This window comes from Coregonus clupeaformis, chromosome 7, assembly GCF_020615455.1.
Source record: "Coregonus clupeaformis isolate EN_2021a chromosome 7, ASM2061545v1, whole genome shotgun sequence".
NCBI classification, from domain to species: Eukaryota; Metazoa; Chordata; class Actinopteri; order Salmoniformes; family Salmonidae; genus Coregonus; species Coregonus clupeaformis.
In genome coordinates this window covers 8,600,029-8,614,853 of record NC_059198.1, presented here as the reverse complement: position 1 = coordinate 8,614,853, position 14,825 = coordinate 8,600,029, and the positions used below count along the sequence as shown (strand labels likewise).

The following is a 14,825-nucleotide window of genomic DNA, read 5'->3' as shown; positions in this document are numbered from 1 at the left end:
ACTAGAACCAAGAAATTTGATCATATTACTCCAGTGCTAGCTTCCCTACACTGGCTTCCTGTTAAGGCAAGGGCTGATTTCAAGGTTTTACTGTTAACCTATAAAGCGTTACATGGGCTTGCTCCTACCTATCTTTCCGAGTTGGTCCTGCCGTACATACCAATACGTACGCTACGGTCACAAGACGCAGGCCTCCTAATTGTCCCTAGAATTTCTAAGCAAACAGCGGGAGGCAGGGCTTTCTCCTATAGATCTCCATTTTTATGGAACAGTCTGCCTACCCATGTGAGAGACGCAGACTCGGTCTCAACCTTTAAGTCTTTACTGAAGACTTATCTCTTCAGTAGGTCATATGATTGAGTGTAGTCTGGCCCAGGAGTGTGAAGGTGAACGGAAAGGCTGGAGCAACGAACAGCCCTTGCTGTCTCTGCCGGGCCGGTTCCCCTCTCCACTGGGGTTCTCTGCCTCTAACCCTGTTGCAGGGGCTGAGTCACTGGCTTGCTGGTGCTCTTTCATGCCGTCCCTGGGGGGGGTGCGTCACTTGAGTGGGTTGAGTTACTGACGTGATCTTCCTGTCTGGGTTGGCGCCCCCCCCTTGGTTTGTGCTGTGGTGGAGACCTCTGTGGGCTATACTCGGCCTTGTCTCAGGATTGTAAGTTGGTGGTTGGGGATATCCCTCTAGTGGTGCGGGGCTGTGCTTTGGCGGAGTGGGTGGGGTTATATCCTTCCTGTTTGGCCCTGTCCGGGGTTTCTTCGGATGGGGCCACAGTGTCTCCGGACCGCTCCTGTCTCAGCCTCCAGTATTTATGCTGCAGTAGTTTATGTGTCGGGGGCTGGGGTTAGTTGGTTATACCTGGAGTACTTCTCCTGTCTTATCCAGTGTCCTGTGTGAATTTAAGTATGCTCTCTCTAATTCTCTCGTTCTCTCTTTCTCTCTGAGAACCTGAGCCCTAGGACCATACGTCAGGACTACCGGGCATGATGACACCTTGCTGTCCCCAGTCCGCCTGGCCTTGCTGCTATTCCAGTTTCAACTGTTCTGCCTGCGGCTACGAAACCCCTACCTGTCCCAGACCTGCTGTTTTCAACTCTTTAATGATCGGCTATGAAAAGCCAACTGAGAGACCTGAGCCCTAGGACCATACGTCGGGACTACCGGCCGTGGTGACTCCTTGCTGTCCCCAGTCCGCCTGGCCTTGCTGCTATTCCAGTTTCAACTGTTCTGCCTGCGGTTATGGAACCCCTACCTGTCCCAGACCTGCTGTTTTCAACTCTTAATGATCGGCTATGAAAAGCCAACTGAGATTTATTCCTGATTATTATTTGACCATGCTTGTCACTTATGAACATTTTTGAACATCTTGGCATGGTTCTGTTATAATCTCCACCCGGCACAGCCAGAAGAGGACTGGCCACCCCTCATAGCCTGGTTCCTCTCTAGGTTTCTTCCTAGGCTTTCGCCTTTCTAGGGAGTTTTTCCTAGCCACCGTGCTTCTACACCTGCATTACTAGCTGTTTGGGGTTTTAGGCTGGGTTTCTGTACAGCACTTCGAGATATTAGCTGATGTAAGAAGGGCTATATAAAATAAAATTGATTGATTGATTGATTGAACGTGGCTGCTATGAAAGTGAACTGTATTTACGCGTGATCAGGGGTGTATTCATTCCGCCGATTCTGTTGAAAAATGTTTCTTAAACGGAAGCAAACTGAATAAAACGGGGATGAACATACCTGAATTTGTCCAATAGAAACCCTTGTTTGCAACTGTTGGACTAATGATTACACCCTATATCAGCTAGATGCAGGCAAGAGTGAGCAAGGCGGTATTGAATGTGTCACTGTCTGTCCATGTGTCACTCTGTGACCTCAAATCTTTCTCTCGACCTGTGTGCACCTACTTTGTAAACTTTCATTCATAGGCTAAGTTGTACCTCATGATGGTTATAGGGAAAATTTGATTATCCTACTGTGTTTGACTATGATCTGCACAGACGGGATCACTTTCATCAAAATGTTGACCCAACCCAAGGTTGCTCAATCATAATTCCTTTATGTTCTAACAACATTCTGACATGGTGACTCCCCACCCTCCTCTTGCATCACAGGCTGAGGAGCGTCATGGTAACTTTGAGGAGCGACTGCGACAGATGGAGGCGCAGCTAGAGGAGAAGAATCAGGAGTTACAGAGGGTGAGTCATGCTCACGCTCCCTTTTTCTTTTTCTCCCATCCACCCCCTCTTTCAAACCATTCCTTTATCACTCTTTACTCTACAATGGCATGCTAATTTTCTAAACCCTCTATTTGACAGTCTGCACTCAGATCCCAATCTCCTTATCTTTCACTCAGTCAAGCAGAATGGTTGCTGTTCACTCTCCGCCCACCCTCGCTTCCACCCTCTCTCCTTGTGGTCCTCTGTAGCTCAGCTGGTAGAGCACGGAGCTTGTAACGCCAAGGTAGTGGGTTCGATCCCCGGGACCACCCATACACAAAAAAATTTATGCACGCATGACTGTAAGTCACTTTGGATAAAAGCGTCTGCTAAATGGCATATTTATTATTTTCCCTCTTTATATTTTACTCTCTCCCTGCCTCAGGGCAGGCGAGGCACACAGAGTTTCCCAGCTGGAGAGGCCTTGTCCAAGATGGCAGCAGGACCAACAGTAGAAACAATAACAGACATGAAAAGACCACTATTTAGCTCCCTAATCTCTCTCTTTTCTCTCTCCCCCCTACTTTCTCTCTCTCTCTCTCTCTCTCTCTCTCTCTCTCTCTCTCTCTCTCTCTCTCCCCCTCTCTCTCTCTCTCTCTCTCTCTCTCTCTCATTTCCCTAGGCGAGGCAGAGGGAGAGGATGAATGATGAACACAACAAGCGTCTGTCTGACACGGTGGACAAGCTGCTGTCTGAGTCTAACGAAAGGCTTCAGCTCCATCTCAAGGAGAGGATGGCTGCCCTGGAGGACAAGGTACTACTTACCGGCCCACTCACACCCTCTCACACTTTTTCAAACTTAGCATAGTTCCCACTCAACACAGTCAACACTACAACCAAAACCCATAGCCCTTCTCTTCACACTCACCTGAGTTCCCACTCAAAACAGTCAACACAATCCTCTTCATCCAGTTTCTATTCAAGACTGTTGTCACGTCAATATTAAAACCCACTCTGGCTCTAAACAGCTACTATGGAATACAGCTCGGACCTCATGTCATTGATCATGTGTAATGAATATGTTATTACACATATATTGTTGTTATGCAGTAGGCTTAATAAAGTTTTGAATGGTGATCCTTTCAGAATGCTCTCTCTGAGGAACTTTCTAACATGAAGAAGATCCAGGACGACCTTCTAGCAAACAAGGTATATCAAGAGATAATTCCCTTTTTACTTGTTTTTATTAAATATTTCAATTTTATTAACATATTCTCTCTTTCTGTCCCTGTTTCAGGACCAGCTGATAGCCGAGCTGGAGAGGATTCAGCTGGAATTGGACCAGCTCAGACTGAGACCCGGGGGGTCCTGCTATTCCAGGTCAGCCTACCTCCCTCCCTCCCTCCCTCCCTCTACACACCTCCTACACATCCTCTACACACCTCCAACACACCTCCTACAGCTGCTGCCTATGAATGTGGCTGGCAGTATTGTAACCAAGTAGTAGAAGTGGTTTGCAGGGTTAAACGCTTCCTATAACCTCTCTCTCCTATTTTCAGTATAGAGATAGGGCTATACATTCAGGTGTGGCCTATACATATGGAGCAGAGAGGCTGGATGAATATACATTCCAGTTATCGCTCCCACTCACTGTCTATATTGGTCTATCTTACCTCTCTCTCTCTCTCTCTCTCTCTCTCTCTCTCTCTCTCTCTCTCTCTCTCTCTCTCTTCTCTCTCTCTCTCTCTCTCTCTCTCTCTCTCTCTCTCTCTCTCTCTCTCTCTCTCTCTCTCTCTCTCTCTCTCTCTCTCTCTCTCTCTCTCTCTCTCTCTCTCTCTCTCTCTCTCTCAGGTCTCTCCCAGGAAGTGCTCTGGAGCTGAGGTACTCCCACGGGGGCGGCTCCCTCCCCATGGGCTCCACTGCTCACCTGGATCACTACAGTAATGCCAACACCGTGGCCGTGGTCAGGCGGACTCACCGCGGACGCTGGAGCACAGCCCGGGAGGACACCAGCAAGGTCAGAGGTCACATGATCGCATGCTCACCTTTGACCTGTCTAATATTCATAATGATATAGTCACATTGACTTACACTTAACACATCTATTCAGTGGATGTTGTCTGTCCATTTGGGAATTAAACCCACAATTGTTATGTTGCAAGCATCACAACCCAACAAACTGAACCTTCTCTGTGTGTATGTGTGTGTGTGTGCCTGTGTGCATGCTTGCGTGTGTGTGTGTTTGTGCGTGTGTGTATGTATGCAGTACGGGGACTGGGACAGTGGGTCAGCGCTGCTGAGGACCGGGTTTGAGGGGGGTGTGGACCACGGTTGCTCTGACGATGAGGATGACAGAGAGACGCTGTTTGGCTCGGAGCTGCTGTCTCCCAGCGGACAGACTGACGTACAAACACTGGCCATCATGCTGCAGGAACAACTAGAGGCAATCAACAAGGAGATCAAGTAAGGGAGGAGGAGGGATGCAGGTAGAGGGGTGCTGTGATTGTGTACAAGCAGTTTAGGTCAAATACAGGTTTCTTTTCATTTTCTCCTAGAGGCTTCATTATGTTGATGTACTGTTCATTCATTGGACTCCTCTATTCTTATCTTCAGTCTTTCACCCACACCCTGACACGCTCCTCCATTTCCCCTCTCTTTCCCTCTCTCTCCTTTTCACTTTCCTCTGTTTACTCTCTCTCTCTCTCTCTCTCTCTCTCTCTCTCTCTCTCTCTCTCTCTCTCTCTCTCTCTCTCTCTCTCTCTCTCTCTCTCTCTCTCTCTCTCTCTCTCTCTCTCTCTCTCTCTCTCTCTCTCTCTCTCTCTCTCTCTCTCTCTCTCTCTCTCTCTCTCCCCTTCTCTCTGTCAGGCTGATCCAGGAAGAGAAGGAGAGTACAGAGTTGCGGGCGGAGGAGATCGAGAGCAGGGTCAGCAGTGTGGCTCTGGACGGTTCCCCCATCCCCCCCTCCTCCCTAGGGAGGGACAGTCTGGGACGCGGCTTCATCCCTCAATCCCTCACCTCCTCCACACTGGCCTCCCCTTCTCCCCCCAGTTCTGGGGTCTCCACCCCTCGCCTGCCCCACTCCCCTCACCGCGAGACAGATAGACAGGTACAGCTGCTCTGTCTGTGTGTGTGTCTGTGTGTGTGTGTGTACATGCGTGCGTACATACTGTATAAGGCTGTCACGGGTGTGTAGTTTCTATGTTAAGTTTTTCTATGATTTGAGTTTCTAGATCGTGTAGATCTATGTTGGCCAGGGTGGTTCCCAATCAGAGGCAGCTGTAGTTCGTTGTCTCTGATTGGGGACCCTACTTAGGCAGCCTGTTTGGCACCAGTCTGGGGGGGATCTTGTTCCGTATAGGTATGTTATTAGTCTACCTTGGACTTCACGTATCGTTTGTTTGTGGTTTTGTTCGTGTTCAGTACGTTAATAAATATGTACGCTTATCACGCTGCACCTTGGTCCGTCTCATCCGTAAACGACCGTGACAGAAGATCCTACCAAATGAGGACCAAGCAGCGTGCCCAGGAAGAGAGAATAGCGATGTCTCAGGTGGGCAAATGGTGGTCATGGGAGGAGATATTCGTGGGGAAAGGGCCATGGGCAAAGGTAAATGCCCAGGCAGGAGAGGAGAAACAGCGCCAACCGTGCCGACGACGGACACCCGAGAGGCAACCCCAAGAACATTTTTGGGGGGGGGCACACCGCGTGGACGACGAGGCAGCAGGAGGCAGCGACAGGGCGAATCTGCAGACTAGGAGAGGAGGCCACCAGGTTACGGGGGCTATTGGTCCAGAGGGAGCAGGAGTTAATTGGTCAGAGGGAGGAGCTACAGGAGGCGATAAGGGAGAAGGAGAGTGTAGAGGCACGGCGAGAGGAGCTGGTTAGGCAGCAGAAGGAGCGGAGGTTTATAAGGGAACCCAGTCCCGCTCCTCGCACCAAGCAAGTGGTGTGTGTTCCCAGTACGGTCCGGCCCGTTCCTGCTCCCCGCACTAAGCTAGTGGTGCGTGTTCCCAGTACGGCCCGACCCGTTTCTGCTCCTCGCACTAAGCCAGTGGTTTGTGTCCACAGTCCGGTACGGCCCGTTCCTGCTCCCCGCACCAAGCCAGTGGTGCGTGTTCCCAGTCCGGCCCGGCCCGTTCCTGCTCCCCGCACCAAGCCAGTGTTGCGTGTTCCCAGTCCGGCCCGGCCCTTTCCTGCTCCCAGCACCAAGCCAGTGGTGCGTATTCCCAGTCCAGCCCGGCCTGTTCCTGTCCCTCGCGCCAAGCCATTGGTGCGCGTCGCCAGCCCGGTCCGGCCTGTTCCTGCCCCTCGCACCAAGCCAGTGGTGCGCGTCGCCAGTCCGGTACGGCCCGTTCCTGCTCCCCGCACCAAGCCAGTGGTGCGCGTCGTCAGCCCGGTCCGGCCCGTTCCTGCTCACCGCACCAAGCCAGTGGTGCACGTCGTCAGCCCGGTCCGGCCCGGTCCGGCCCTTTCCTGCTCCCCGCACCAAGCCAGTGGTGCGTGTGTCCAGTCCGGCACGGCCCGTGCCTGTTCCACCGGTGCCTGGTCCGGCACCGGTCAGCGGCTCCACTTCGGAGCCAGAGCAATGCGCTCCACCGGGGTCCGGTCCAACTCCAGTCAGCGGATCCACTCCGGAGCCAGAGCAATCCGCTCCACCGGTGCCTAGTCCAGCTCCGGCCAGCGGCTCCAGTCCGGAGCCTGTACAGTTCGATCCACCGTCGTCGGGTCCAGCTCCAGTCAGCGGTGCCAGACCAGACCAGGGGCGCAACAGGGAGGTGGAGAGAAAGTGGTGGTTACGCCCGGAGCCGGATCCGCCTCCGAGGCGGAATGCCCACCCGGCCCCTACCCTGTTATGTTTATGGGGCGCGGTCGGAGTCCGCACCTTTGGGGGGTACTGTCACGCCCTGGCTCTGGGGACTCTTAAATGTTGAGCCAGGGTGTGTAGTTTCTATGTTAAGTTTTTCTATATTTTGAGTTTCTAGATCGTGTAGATCTATGTTGGCCAGGGTGGTTCCCAATCAGAGGCAGCTGTAGTTCGTTGTCTCTGATTGGGCACCATACTTAGGCAGCCTGTTTGGCACCAGTCTGGGGGGGATCTTGTTCTGTATAGGTATGTTATTAGTCTACCTTGGACTTCACGTATCGTTTGTTTGTTGTTTTGTTCGTGTTCAGTACGTTAATAAATATGTATGCTTATCACGCTGCGCCTTGGTCCGTCTCATCCGTAAACGACCGTGACAAAGGCCCCTAAACGTGTTCCAACTTTCCCCTCCAGAACAACAAAGAGGATGATAGGTCCCTTGCCCTTCTTGACTCCACCCCTCCACCCACCCCCCGAGCGCTGCGACTAGACAGGATGACCCTCACCCACCCAGGGGCCATGATGGATGACCCCAGGGAATTCCGCAGGTATGACAGCCAATCATCATCGAGGAAACCCTGTACTGCTCGTATGGTTCATTCCTTCCCTGTTTCTCTAATTCCTTCTGTCTCTTCTGTCTGTCAGTCTGTCAGCAGACGGCAGTAGTTCCAACAGCAGTCAGGACTCTCTCCACAAAGCCAGTAAAAAGAAAAGCATCAAGTCTTCCATCGGCCGCCTTTTTGGGAAGAAGGAAAAGGGAAGGATGGGCCCGGCTGGGCGAGAGTCTGCCTCTCTAGGTGAGAGAGAATTTAAATTATACTGGAAAAACTACATAACCCATGATTTTGCTTTAAATGTGTTTGAACTGCAACAGGTCAAAGTCCACCTGGTGTTGACGCCCATGTTTGTAGTCTTTGTAACCCCTGACCCCCTGTGTCTCTCAGCCTCTACGCCTTCTGAGGACCTGGGTACTGGGGATTCTATGGGACTGACCAAGGGGAGCATGACAGGAACTGTTGACAACCGCCGCAGCAAAAAGAAGTGAGTCTCAGGGAATATCACCCTCCTATTCATTTCTCTCCTGGTGTCATTTCTCTTTCGTGTTCCTCTCCTTTTCTTCCTCTCTTTCAGAAATCACTTTTGGTTTTATGATTATTCAACCTTTGTTTCCCCCGGTCTCTTTCTCCCAGACATGAGCTGCTGGAGGAGGCATGTCGACAGGGTCTTCCCTTTGCATCCTGGGACGGACCCACTGTGGTCTCCTGGTTAGAGGTATATGTTTGATAGATAGATGGGAAACCTTTTATAGCCATATAAACCTTCACAATCAGTACATTCTAGCCAATCTGTTTCTAGCTCACCTCTTTCCCTCACTACTCCAGCTGTGGGTGGGCATGCCAGCGTGGTACGTGGCAGCCTGTCGTGCCAATGTGAAGAGTGGTGCCATCATGGCCAACCTGTCTGACACGGAGATCCAGAGGGAGATTGGCATCAGTAACCCCCTGCACCGCCTCAAACTGAGACTGGCCATCCAGGAGATGGTGTCCCTCACCAGCCCCTCTGCCCCAGCCAGCAATCGCTCTGTTAGTAGTTTCACTAGTACACACTCACAGAACACAAACCGTGTAGACACAATTATAGAGGTACACATGATACTATATTGATATACACACATATACGTACAGGTAACTGCCAAAATAAAGGAAACACCAACATAAAGTGTCTTAATAGGGCATTGGGCCACCACGAGCCAGAACAGCTTCAATGCACCTTGGCATAGAGTCTACAAGTGTCTGGAACTCTATTGGAGGGATGCGACACCATTCTTCCACAAGAAATTCCATAATTTGGTGTTTTGTTGATGGTAGTGGAAAACGCTGTCTCAGGCGCCTCTCCAGAATCTCCCATAAGTGTTCAATTGGGTTGAGATCTGGTGACTGAGACGGCCATGGCATATGGCTTACATCATTTTCATGCTCATCAAACTATTCAGTGACCACTCGTGCCCTGTGGATGGGGGCATTGTCATCCTATGGGGGCATAGCCATGGTAGCCAAAATACTGGCCAAAATAATGGCCTGCCCAACATTTTTATACATGACCCTAAGCATGAAGGGATGTTAATTGCTTAATTAGCTCAGGAGCCACACCTGTGTGGTAGCACCTGCTTTCAATATACGTTGTATCCCTCATTTACGCAAGTGTTTACATTATTTTGGTAGTTACCTGTATATGCACGTTTACATTATATGTGCAGAGATTAACATAAAAATGTTACATGCATTCACAGCAGACTCATCAACACACAAACAAAATGGCAACTTTTTTGTTTTTCTGATGATCATGTTTTCTTTCTTTCCTGTCTTGTGACCACAGTCGACCAGTAACGTGTGGATGACCCATGCTGAGATGGAGTCGTTAAACGCAGCCACCAAACCGGTAAGTATGTTTGTCCTGTTATGTTAATGTCTCAACATTATCTAGACATCTAACATTGACCTTTATCTAACATTATTATGAGCCGACCTCCCCTCAGCAGCCTCCTGTGATCTACAGTGCATTCGGAAAGTATTCAGACCCTTTACTTTTTCCACATTTTGTTACGTTACAGCCTTACTCTACAATTGATTGTTTTTTAAATAATCCACAATCTACAGTGCATTCGGAAAGTATTCAGACCCCTTCACTTTTTCCACATTTTGTTACGTTACAGCCTTATTCTAAAATTGATTTGTCTTTTTATCGAATGACAAATCGAAAACAGGTTATTAGAAATGTTTGCAAATGTATTAAAAATAAAAAACAGAAATACCTTATTTACATAAGTATTCAGAGACTCGAAATTGAGCTCAGGTGCATCCTGTTTCCATTGATCATCCTTGAGATGTTTCTTCAACTTGATTGGAGTCCACCTATGGTAAATGTAATTGATTGGACATGATTTGGAAAGGCACACACCTGTCTATATAAGGTCCCACAGTTGACAGTGCATGTCAGAGCAAAAACCAAGCCACGAAGTCGAAGGAATTGTCTGTAGAGCTCCGAGACAGGATTGTGTCGAGGCACAGATCTGGGGAAGGGTACCAAAACATTTCTGCAGCATTGAAGGTCCCCAAGAACACAGTGGCCTCCATCATTCTTAAATGGAAGAAGTTTGAAACCACCAAGACTCTTCCTAGAGCTGGCCGCCCGGCCAAACTGAGCAATCGGGGGAGAAGGGCCTTGGTCAGGGCTCTAGAGTTCCTTTGTGGAGATGGCAGAACCTTCCAGAAGGACAACCATCTCTGCAGCACTCCACCAATCAGGCCTTTATGGTAGAGTGGCCAGACGGAAGCCACTCCTCAGTAAAAGGCACATGACAGCCCACTTGGAGTTTGCCAAAAGGCACCTAAAGGACTCTCAGACCATGAGAAACAAGAATCTCTGGTCTGATGAAACCAAGATTGAACTCTTTGGCCTGAATGCCAAGCGTCACGTCTGGAGGAAACCTGGCACCATCCCTACTGTGAAGCATGGTGGTGGCTGCATCATGCTGTGGGGATGTTTTTCAGCTGCAGGGACTGGGAGACTAGTCAGGATCAAGGGAAAGATGAACGGAGCAAAGTACAGAGAGATCCTTGATGAAAACCTGTCCCAGAGCGCTCAGACTGGAGAGAAGGTTCACCTTCCAACAGGACAACAACCTTAAGCACACAGCCAAGAAAATGCAGGAGTGGCTTCGAGACAAGTGTCTGAATGTCTTTGAGTGGCCCAACCAGAGGCCGGACTTGAACCCGATCGAGCATCTCTGGAGAGACCTGAAAATAGCTATGCAGCGACGTACCCCATCCAACCTGACAGAGCTCTGCAGAGAAGAATGTGAGAAACTCCCCAAATACAGGTGTGCCAAGCTTGTAGTGTCATACCCAAGAAGACTTGAGGCTGTAATCGCTACCAAAGGTGCTTGAACAAAGTACTGAGTAAAGGGTCTGAATACTTATGTACATGTGATATTTCAGTTTTTTATTTTTAACACATTTGCTAACATTTCTAATAACCTGTTTTTGATTTGTCATTGACAAAATGTGGAAAAAGGGGTCTGAATACTTTCCGAATGCACTGTACATACAGTTGAAGTCGGAAGTTTACATACACCTTAGCCAAATACATTTAAACTCAGTTTTTCACAATTCCTGACATTTAATCCTAGTAAAAATTCCCTGTCTTAGGTTAGTTAGGATCACCACTTTATTTTAAGAATGTGAAATGTCAGAATAATAGTATAGAGCAGGGTTCTTCAATTCCGGTCCTGGAGGGCCGAAACACTTCTGTTTTTTATTTCTACCTGGTAGTTAATTGCACTCACCTGGTGTCCCAGGTCTGAATTAGCCCCTGATTAGAAGGAGAGGATGAAAAACAGAGGTGTTTCGGCCCTCCAGGACCGGAATTGAAAAACCCTGGTATAGAGAATGATTTATTTCAGCTTTTATTTCTTTCATCACATTCCCAGTGGGTCAGAAGTTTACATACACTCAATTAGTATTTGGTAGCATTGCCTTTAAATTGTCTAACTTGGGCAAACGTTTCGGGTAGCCTTCCACAAGCTTCCCACAATAAGTTGGGTGAATTTTGGCCCATTCCTCCTGACAGAGCTCGTCTAACTGAGTCAGGTTTGTAGGCCTCCTTGCTCGCACACGCTTTTTCAGTTATGCCCACACATTTTCTATAGGATTGAGGTCAGGGCTTTGTGATGGCCACTCCAATACCTTAACTTTGTTGTCCTTAAGCCATTTTGCCACGACTTTGGAAGTATGCTTGGGGTCATTGTCCATTTGGAAGACCCATTTGCGACCAAGCTTTAACTTCTTGACTGATATCTTGAGATGTTGCTTCAATATATCCACATAATTTTCCTTCCTCATGATGCCATCTATTTTGTGAAGTGCACCAGTCCCTCCTGCAGCAAAGCACCCCCACAGTATGATGCTGCCACCCCTGTGCTTCACGGTTGGGATGGTGTTCTTCGGCTTGCAAGCGACCCCCTTTTTCCTCCAAACATAACGATGGTCATTATGGCCAAACAGTTCTATTTTTGTTTCATCAGACCAGAGGACATTTCTCCTAAAAGTATGATCTTTGTCCCCATGTGCAGTTGCAAACCGTAGTCTGGCTTTTTTATGGCGGTTTTGGAGCAGTGGCTTCTTCCTTGCTGAGCGGCCTTTCAGGTTATGTCGATATAGGACTCATTTTAATGTGGATATAGATACTTTTGTACCTGTTTCCTCCAGCATCTTCACAAGGTCCTTTGCTGTTGTTCTGGGATTGATTTGCACTTTTCGCACCGAAGTACGTTCATCTCTAGGAGACAGAACGCATCTCCTTCCTGAGCGGTATGACGGCTGCGTGGTCCCATGGTGTTTATACTTGCGTACTATTGTTTGTACAGATGAATGTGGTACCTTCAGGCGTTTGGAAATTGCTCCCAAGGATGAACCAGACTTGTGGAGGTCTACAAAAAAATTTCTGAGGTCTTGGCTGATTTATTTTTGATTTTCCAATGATGTCGAGCATAGAGTCACTGAGTTTGAAGGTAGGCCTTGAAATACATCCACAGGTACACCTCCAATTGACTCAAATTATGTCAATTAGCCTATCAGAAGCTTCTAAAGCCATGACATCATTTTCTGGAATTTTTCAAGCTGTTTAAAGGCACAGTCAACTTAGTGTATGTAAACTTATGACCTACTGGAATTGTGATACAGTGAATAATAAATGAAATAATCTGTATGTAAACAGTTGTTGGAATTACTTGTGTCATGATCCTAACCGACTTGCCAAAACTATAGTTTGTTAACAATAAATGTATGGAGTGGTTGAAAAACAAGTTTTAATGATTACAACCTAAGTATAAGTAAACTTCCGACTTCAACTGTATATATTGCTCTACAGTTATAACTTATACTGCTCAGTTAGGAGTCAAACTCTCTCTCTCTCTCCCTCTCTCTCTCTCTCTGTCTCTCTCGTTCTGTGTTTGTGGGACTACTATGCCTTAGTGTTGAGCATCTTCTTCTCTCCCTCTAATCTCTAGTTAATGTTTCTGTGTAAACTGCTTCACACTAATGACCCGTTCACTAACACACTGTTCCTCCCTTGGTCTTCTCCTTCCTGTTTACCCTCTTCTCCCCTCCTCCCTCTGCTTTTCCTCCATCCATCTGTCTTCCCTGTTCCCCTATCCTGCTCTGCCTCTGTTCTCTCGCTCTTTCTGCCCATGTCTCTCTCTCTCCTTTCTATCTGCTGCATCTAAGGAGCTGAAAGAGATTAGCTGGGATCAGGTAAGGAATGGAAGCACTGTATTCAATATCATCAACATATAACACACTAATTACACTATTGTATGTGGCCATTGAAAAACAAATTATCAATACAGAAAAGTACTATAAGTAATAATTGAGCTACACCACAAACAAATGAGACACTAGTGAAGGAGTCCTCTTCTGCCTCTCAGATCCTGGCTTATGGGGATATGAACCATGAGTGGGTGGGTAATGACTGGCTGCCCAGCCTGGGTCTGCCCCAGTACCGCTCCTACTTCATGGAATCCCTGGTGGACGCCCGCATGCTGGACCACCTGACCAAGAAGGAGCTGAGGGGACAGCTCAAAATGGTGGACAGCTTCCATAGGTACGTACGGCTTGCTCGTCTGTCTGTTTGCCTCTCTCTCTCTCTCTCTCTCTCGCTCTCTTTCGCTCTCTCGCTCTCTTTCTGTTGCTGTTATTAACATCGGCACCTGGGTGGGTAGGCGTTTTCTGCCTCAAGGGGGTGGTGAAAAGCAAATAGACAAATTCCAGTTTCTGCAAATGAACAATGAAGTCTTCTTCTGTAACTGTCTCCCACTCCCACTATTCACTCACTGCCTTTCCTTTTCTGTCCTTCATTCTTTCTCTCCCTTTCTCTGTTGACACTCTCGCTCTCTGGTGTGTGTGTTCATGGCATGGGAAACATGCAGGTGTTAAAGGATATGTTGAAAAATGTTCTGCTGTTGTGACACTCACTCTACAGGTGTGTCTCCAGGCCGTCTCAGGGTCAAAGACACCGGAGTGCTCTAATACTTTCTCTGAGTACAGGTGAGAGTCAGTCGACCATGCCCTCTATTAACTGCCTGACTCCCTGACCTTTTGACCTCTCTTGACCTTTCTCAGGGTTAGTTTGCATTATGGCATAATGTGCCTGAAGCGCTTGAACTACGACCGCAAAGAGCTAGAGAGGAGGAGAGAAGACAGCCAGCACCAGAACAAAGGTGAGTTCCTCCTCTCTGACATTATATCCTTTGTTCCAATTCGGTGCTTCTCATTCACCCATCCATCCATCCATCCACCCATCCATCCATCCATCCACCCATCCATCCATCCATCCATCCATCCAATCCTCCATTCAGTAACAATCAAAGCCTTGATTGATGATTATGATTAAGGTTAGTAGAATCAGGTATTTCACTGCTTGGCTTGAGCAAAAGTCTGCACCCACATTGGCCCTCTTAGTGTAAGATCCAGTCATCCTGTGGGTTTCTCTGCGTAAGAATGTCAGGTGTTCTGATGTTTTCTGACAGATGCCTTCGTCCCACTACCCCTCTGTGTAGATGTGATGGTGTGGTCCAACGAGCGTGTGATGTGCTGGGTGCAGAACATCGGGCTGAAGGAGTACGCTGACAACCTGACAGAGAGCGGGGTCCATGGGGCTCTCCTGGCTCTGGACGACACCTTCGACTACACCGACTTGGCCCTGCTGCTGCAGATACCCAATCAGAACACACAGGTACACCCATCTGCCCAATCA

General features: G+C 48.4%; 1 protein-coding gene across 2 annotated transcripts in view; it reads left to right on the top strand.

Annotated features, from left to right (window-relative positions):
* LOC121568639 (liprin-alpha-3-like) overlaps positions 1–14,825 on the top strand; it is a 40,809-nt gene that overhangs the window by 19,695 nt on the left and 6,289 nt on the right. For both annotated transcript variants that reach the window (XM_045221114.1, XM_045221115.1), the window contains exons 12-28: positions 2,107–2,190; positions 2,834–2,965; positions 3,298–3,360; positions 3,449–3,531; positions 4,003–4,168; positions 4,418–4,614; positions 5,017–5,257; positions 7,428–7,561; positions 7,659–7,810; positions 7,958–8,054; positions 8,204–8,285; positions 8,396–8,596; positions 9,390–9,452; positions 13,298–13,324; positions 13,498–13,673; positions 14,192–14,289; positions 14,629–14,804. In XM_045221114.1, coding sequence (XP_045077049.1) covers positions 2,107–2,190; positions 2,834–2,965; positions 3,298–3,360; positions 3,449–3,531; positions 4,003–4,168; positions 4,418–4,614; positions 5,017–5,257; positions 7,428–7,561; positions 7,659–7,810; positions 7,958–8,054; positions 8,204–8,285; positions 8,396–8,596; positions 9,390–9,452; positions 13,298–13,324; positions 13,498–13,673; positions 14,192–14,289; positions 14,629–14,804 — 2,172 coding nt within the window. The remainder of the gene's footprint in view (positions 1–2,106; positions 2,191–2,833; positions 2,966–3,297; positions 3,361–3,448; positions 3,532–4,002; positions 4,169–4,417; positions 4,615–5,016; positions 5,258–7,427; positions 7,562–7,658; positions 7,811–7,957; positions 8,055–8,203; positions 8,286–8,395; positions 8,597–9,389; positions 9,453–13,297; positions 13,325–13,497; positions 13,674–14,191; positions 14,290–14,628; positions 14,805–14,825) is intronic.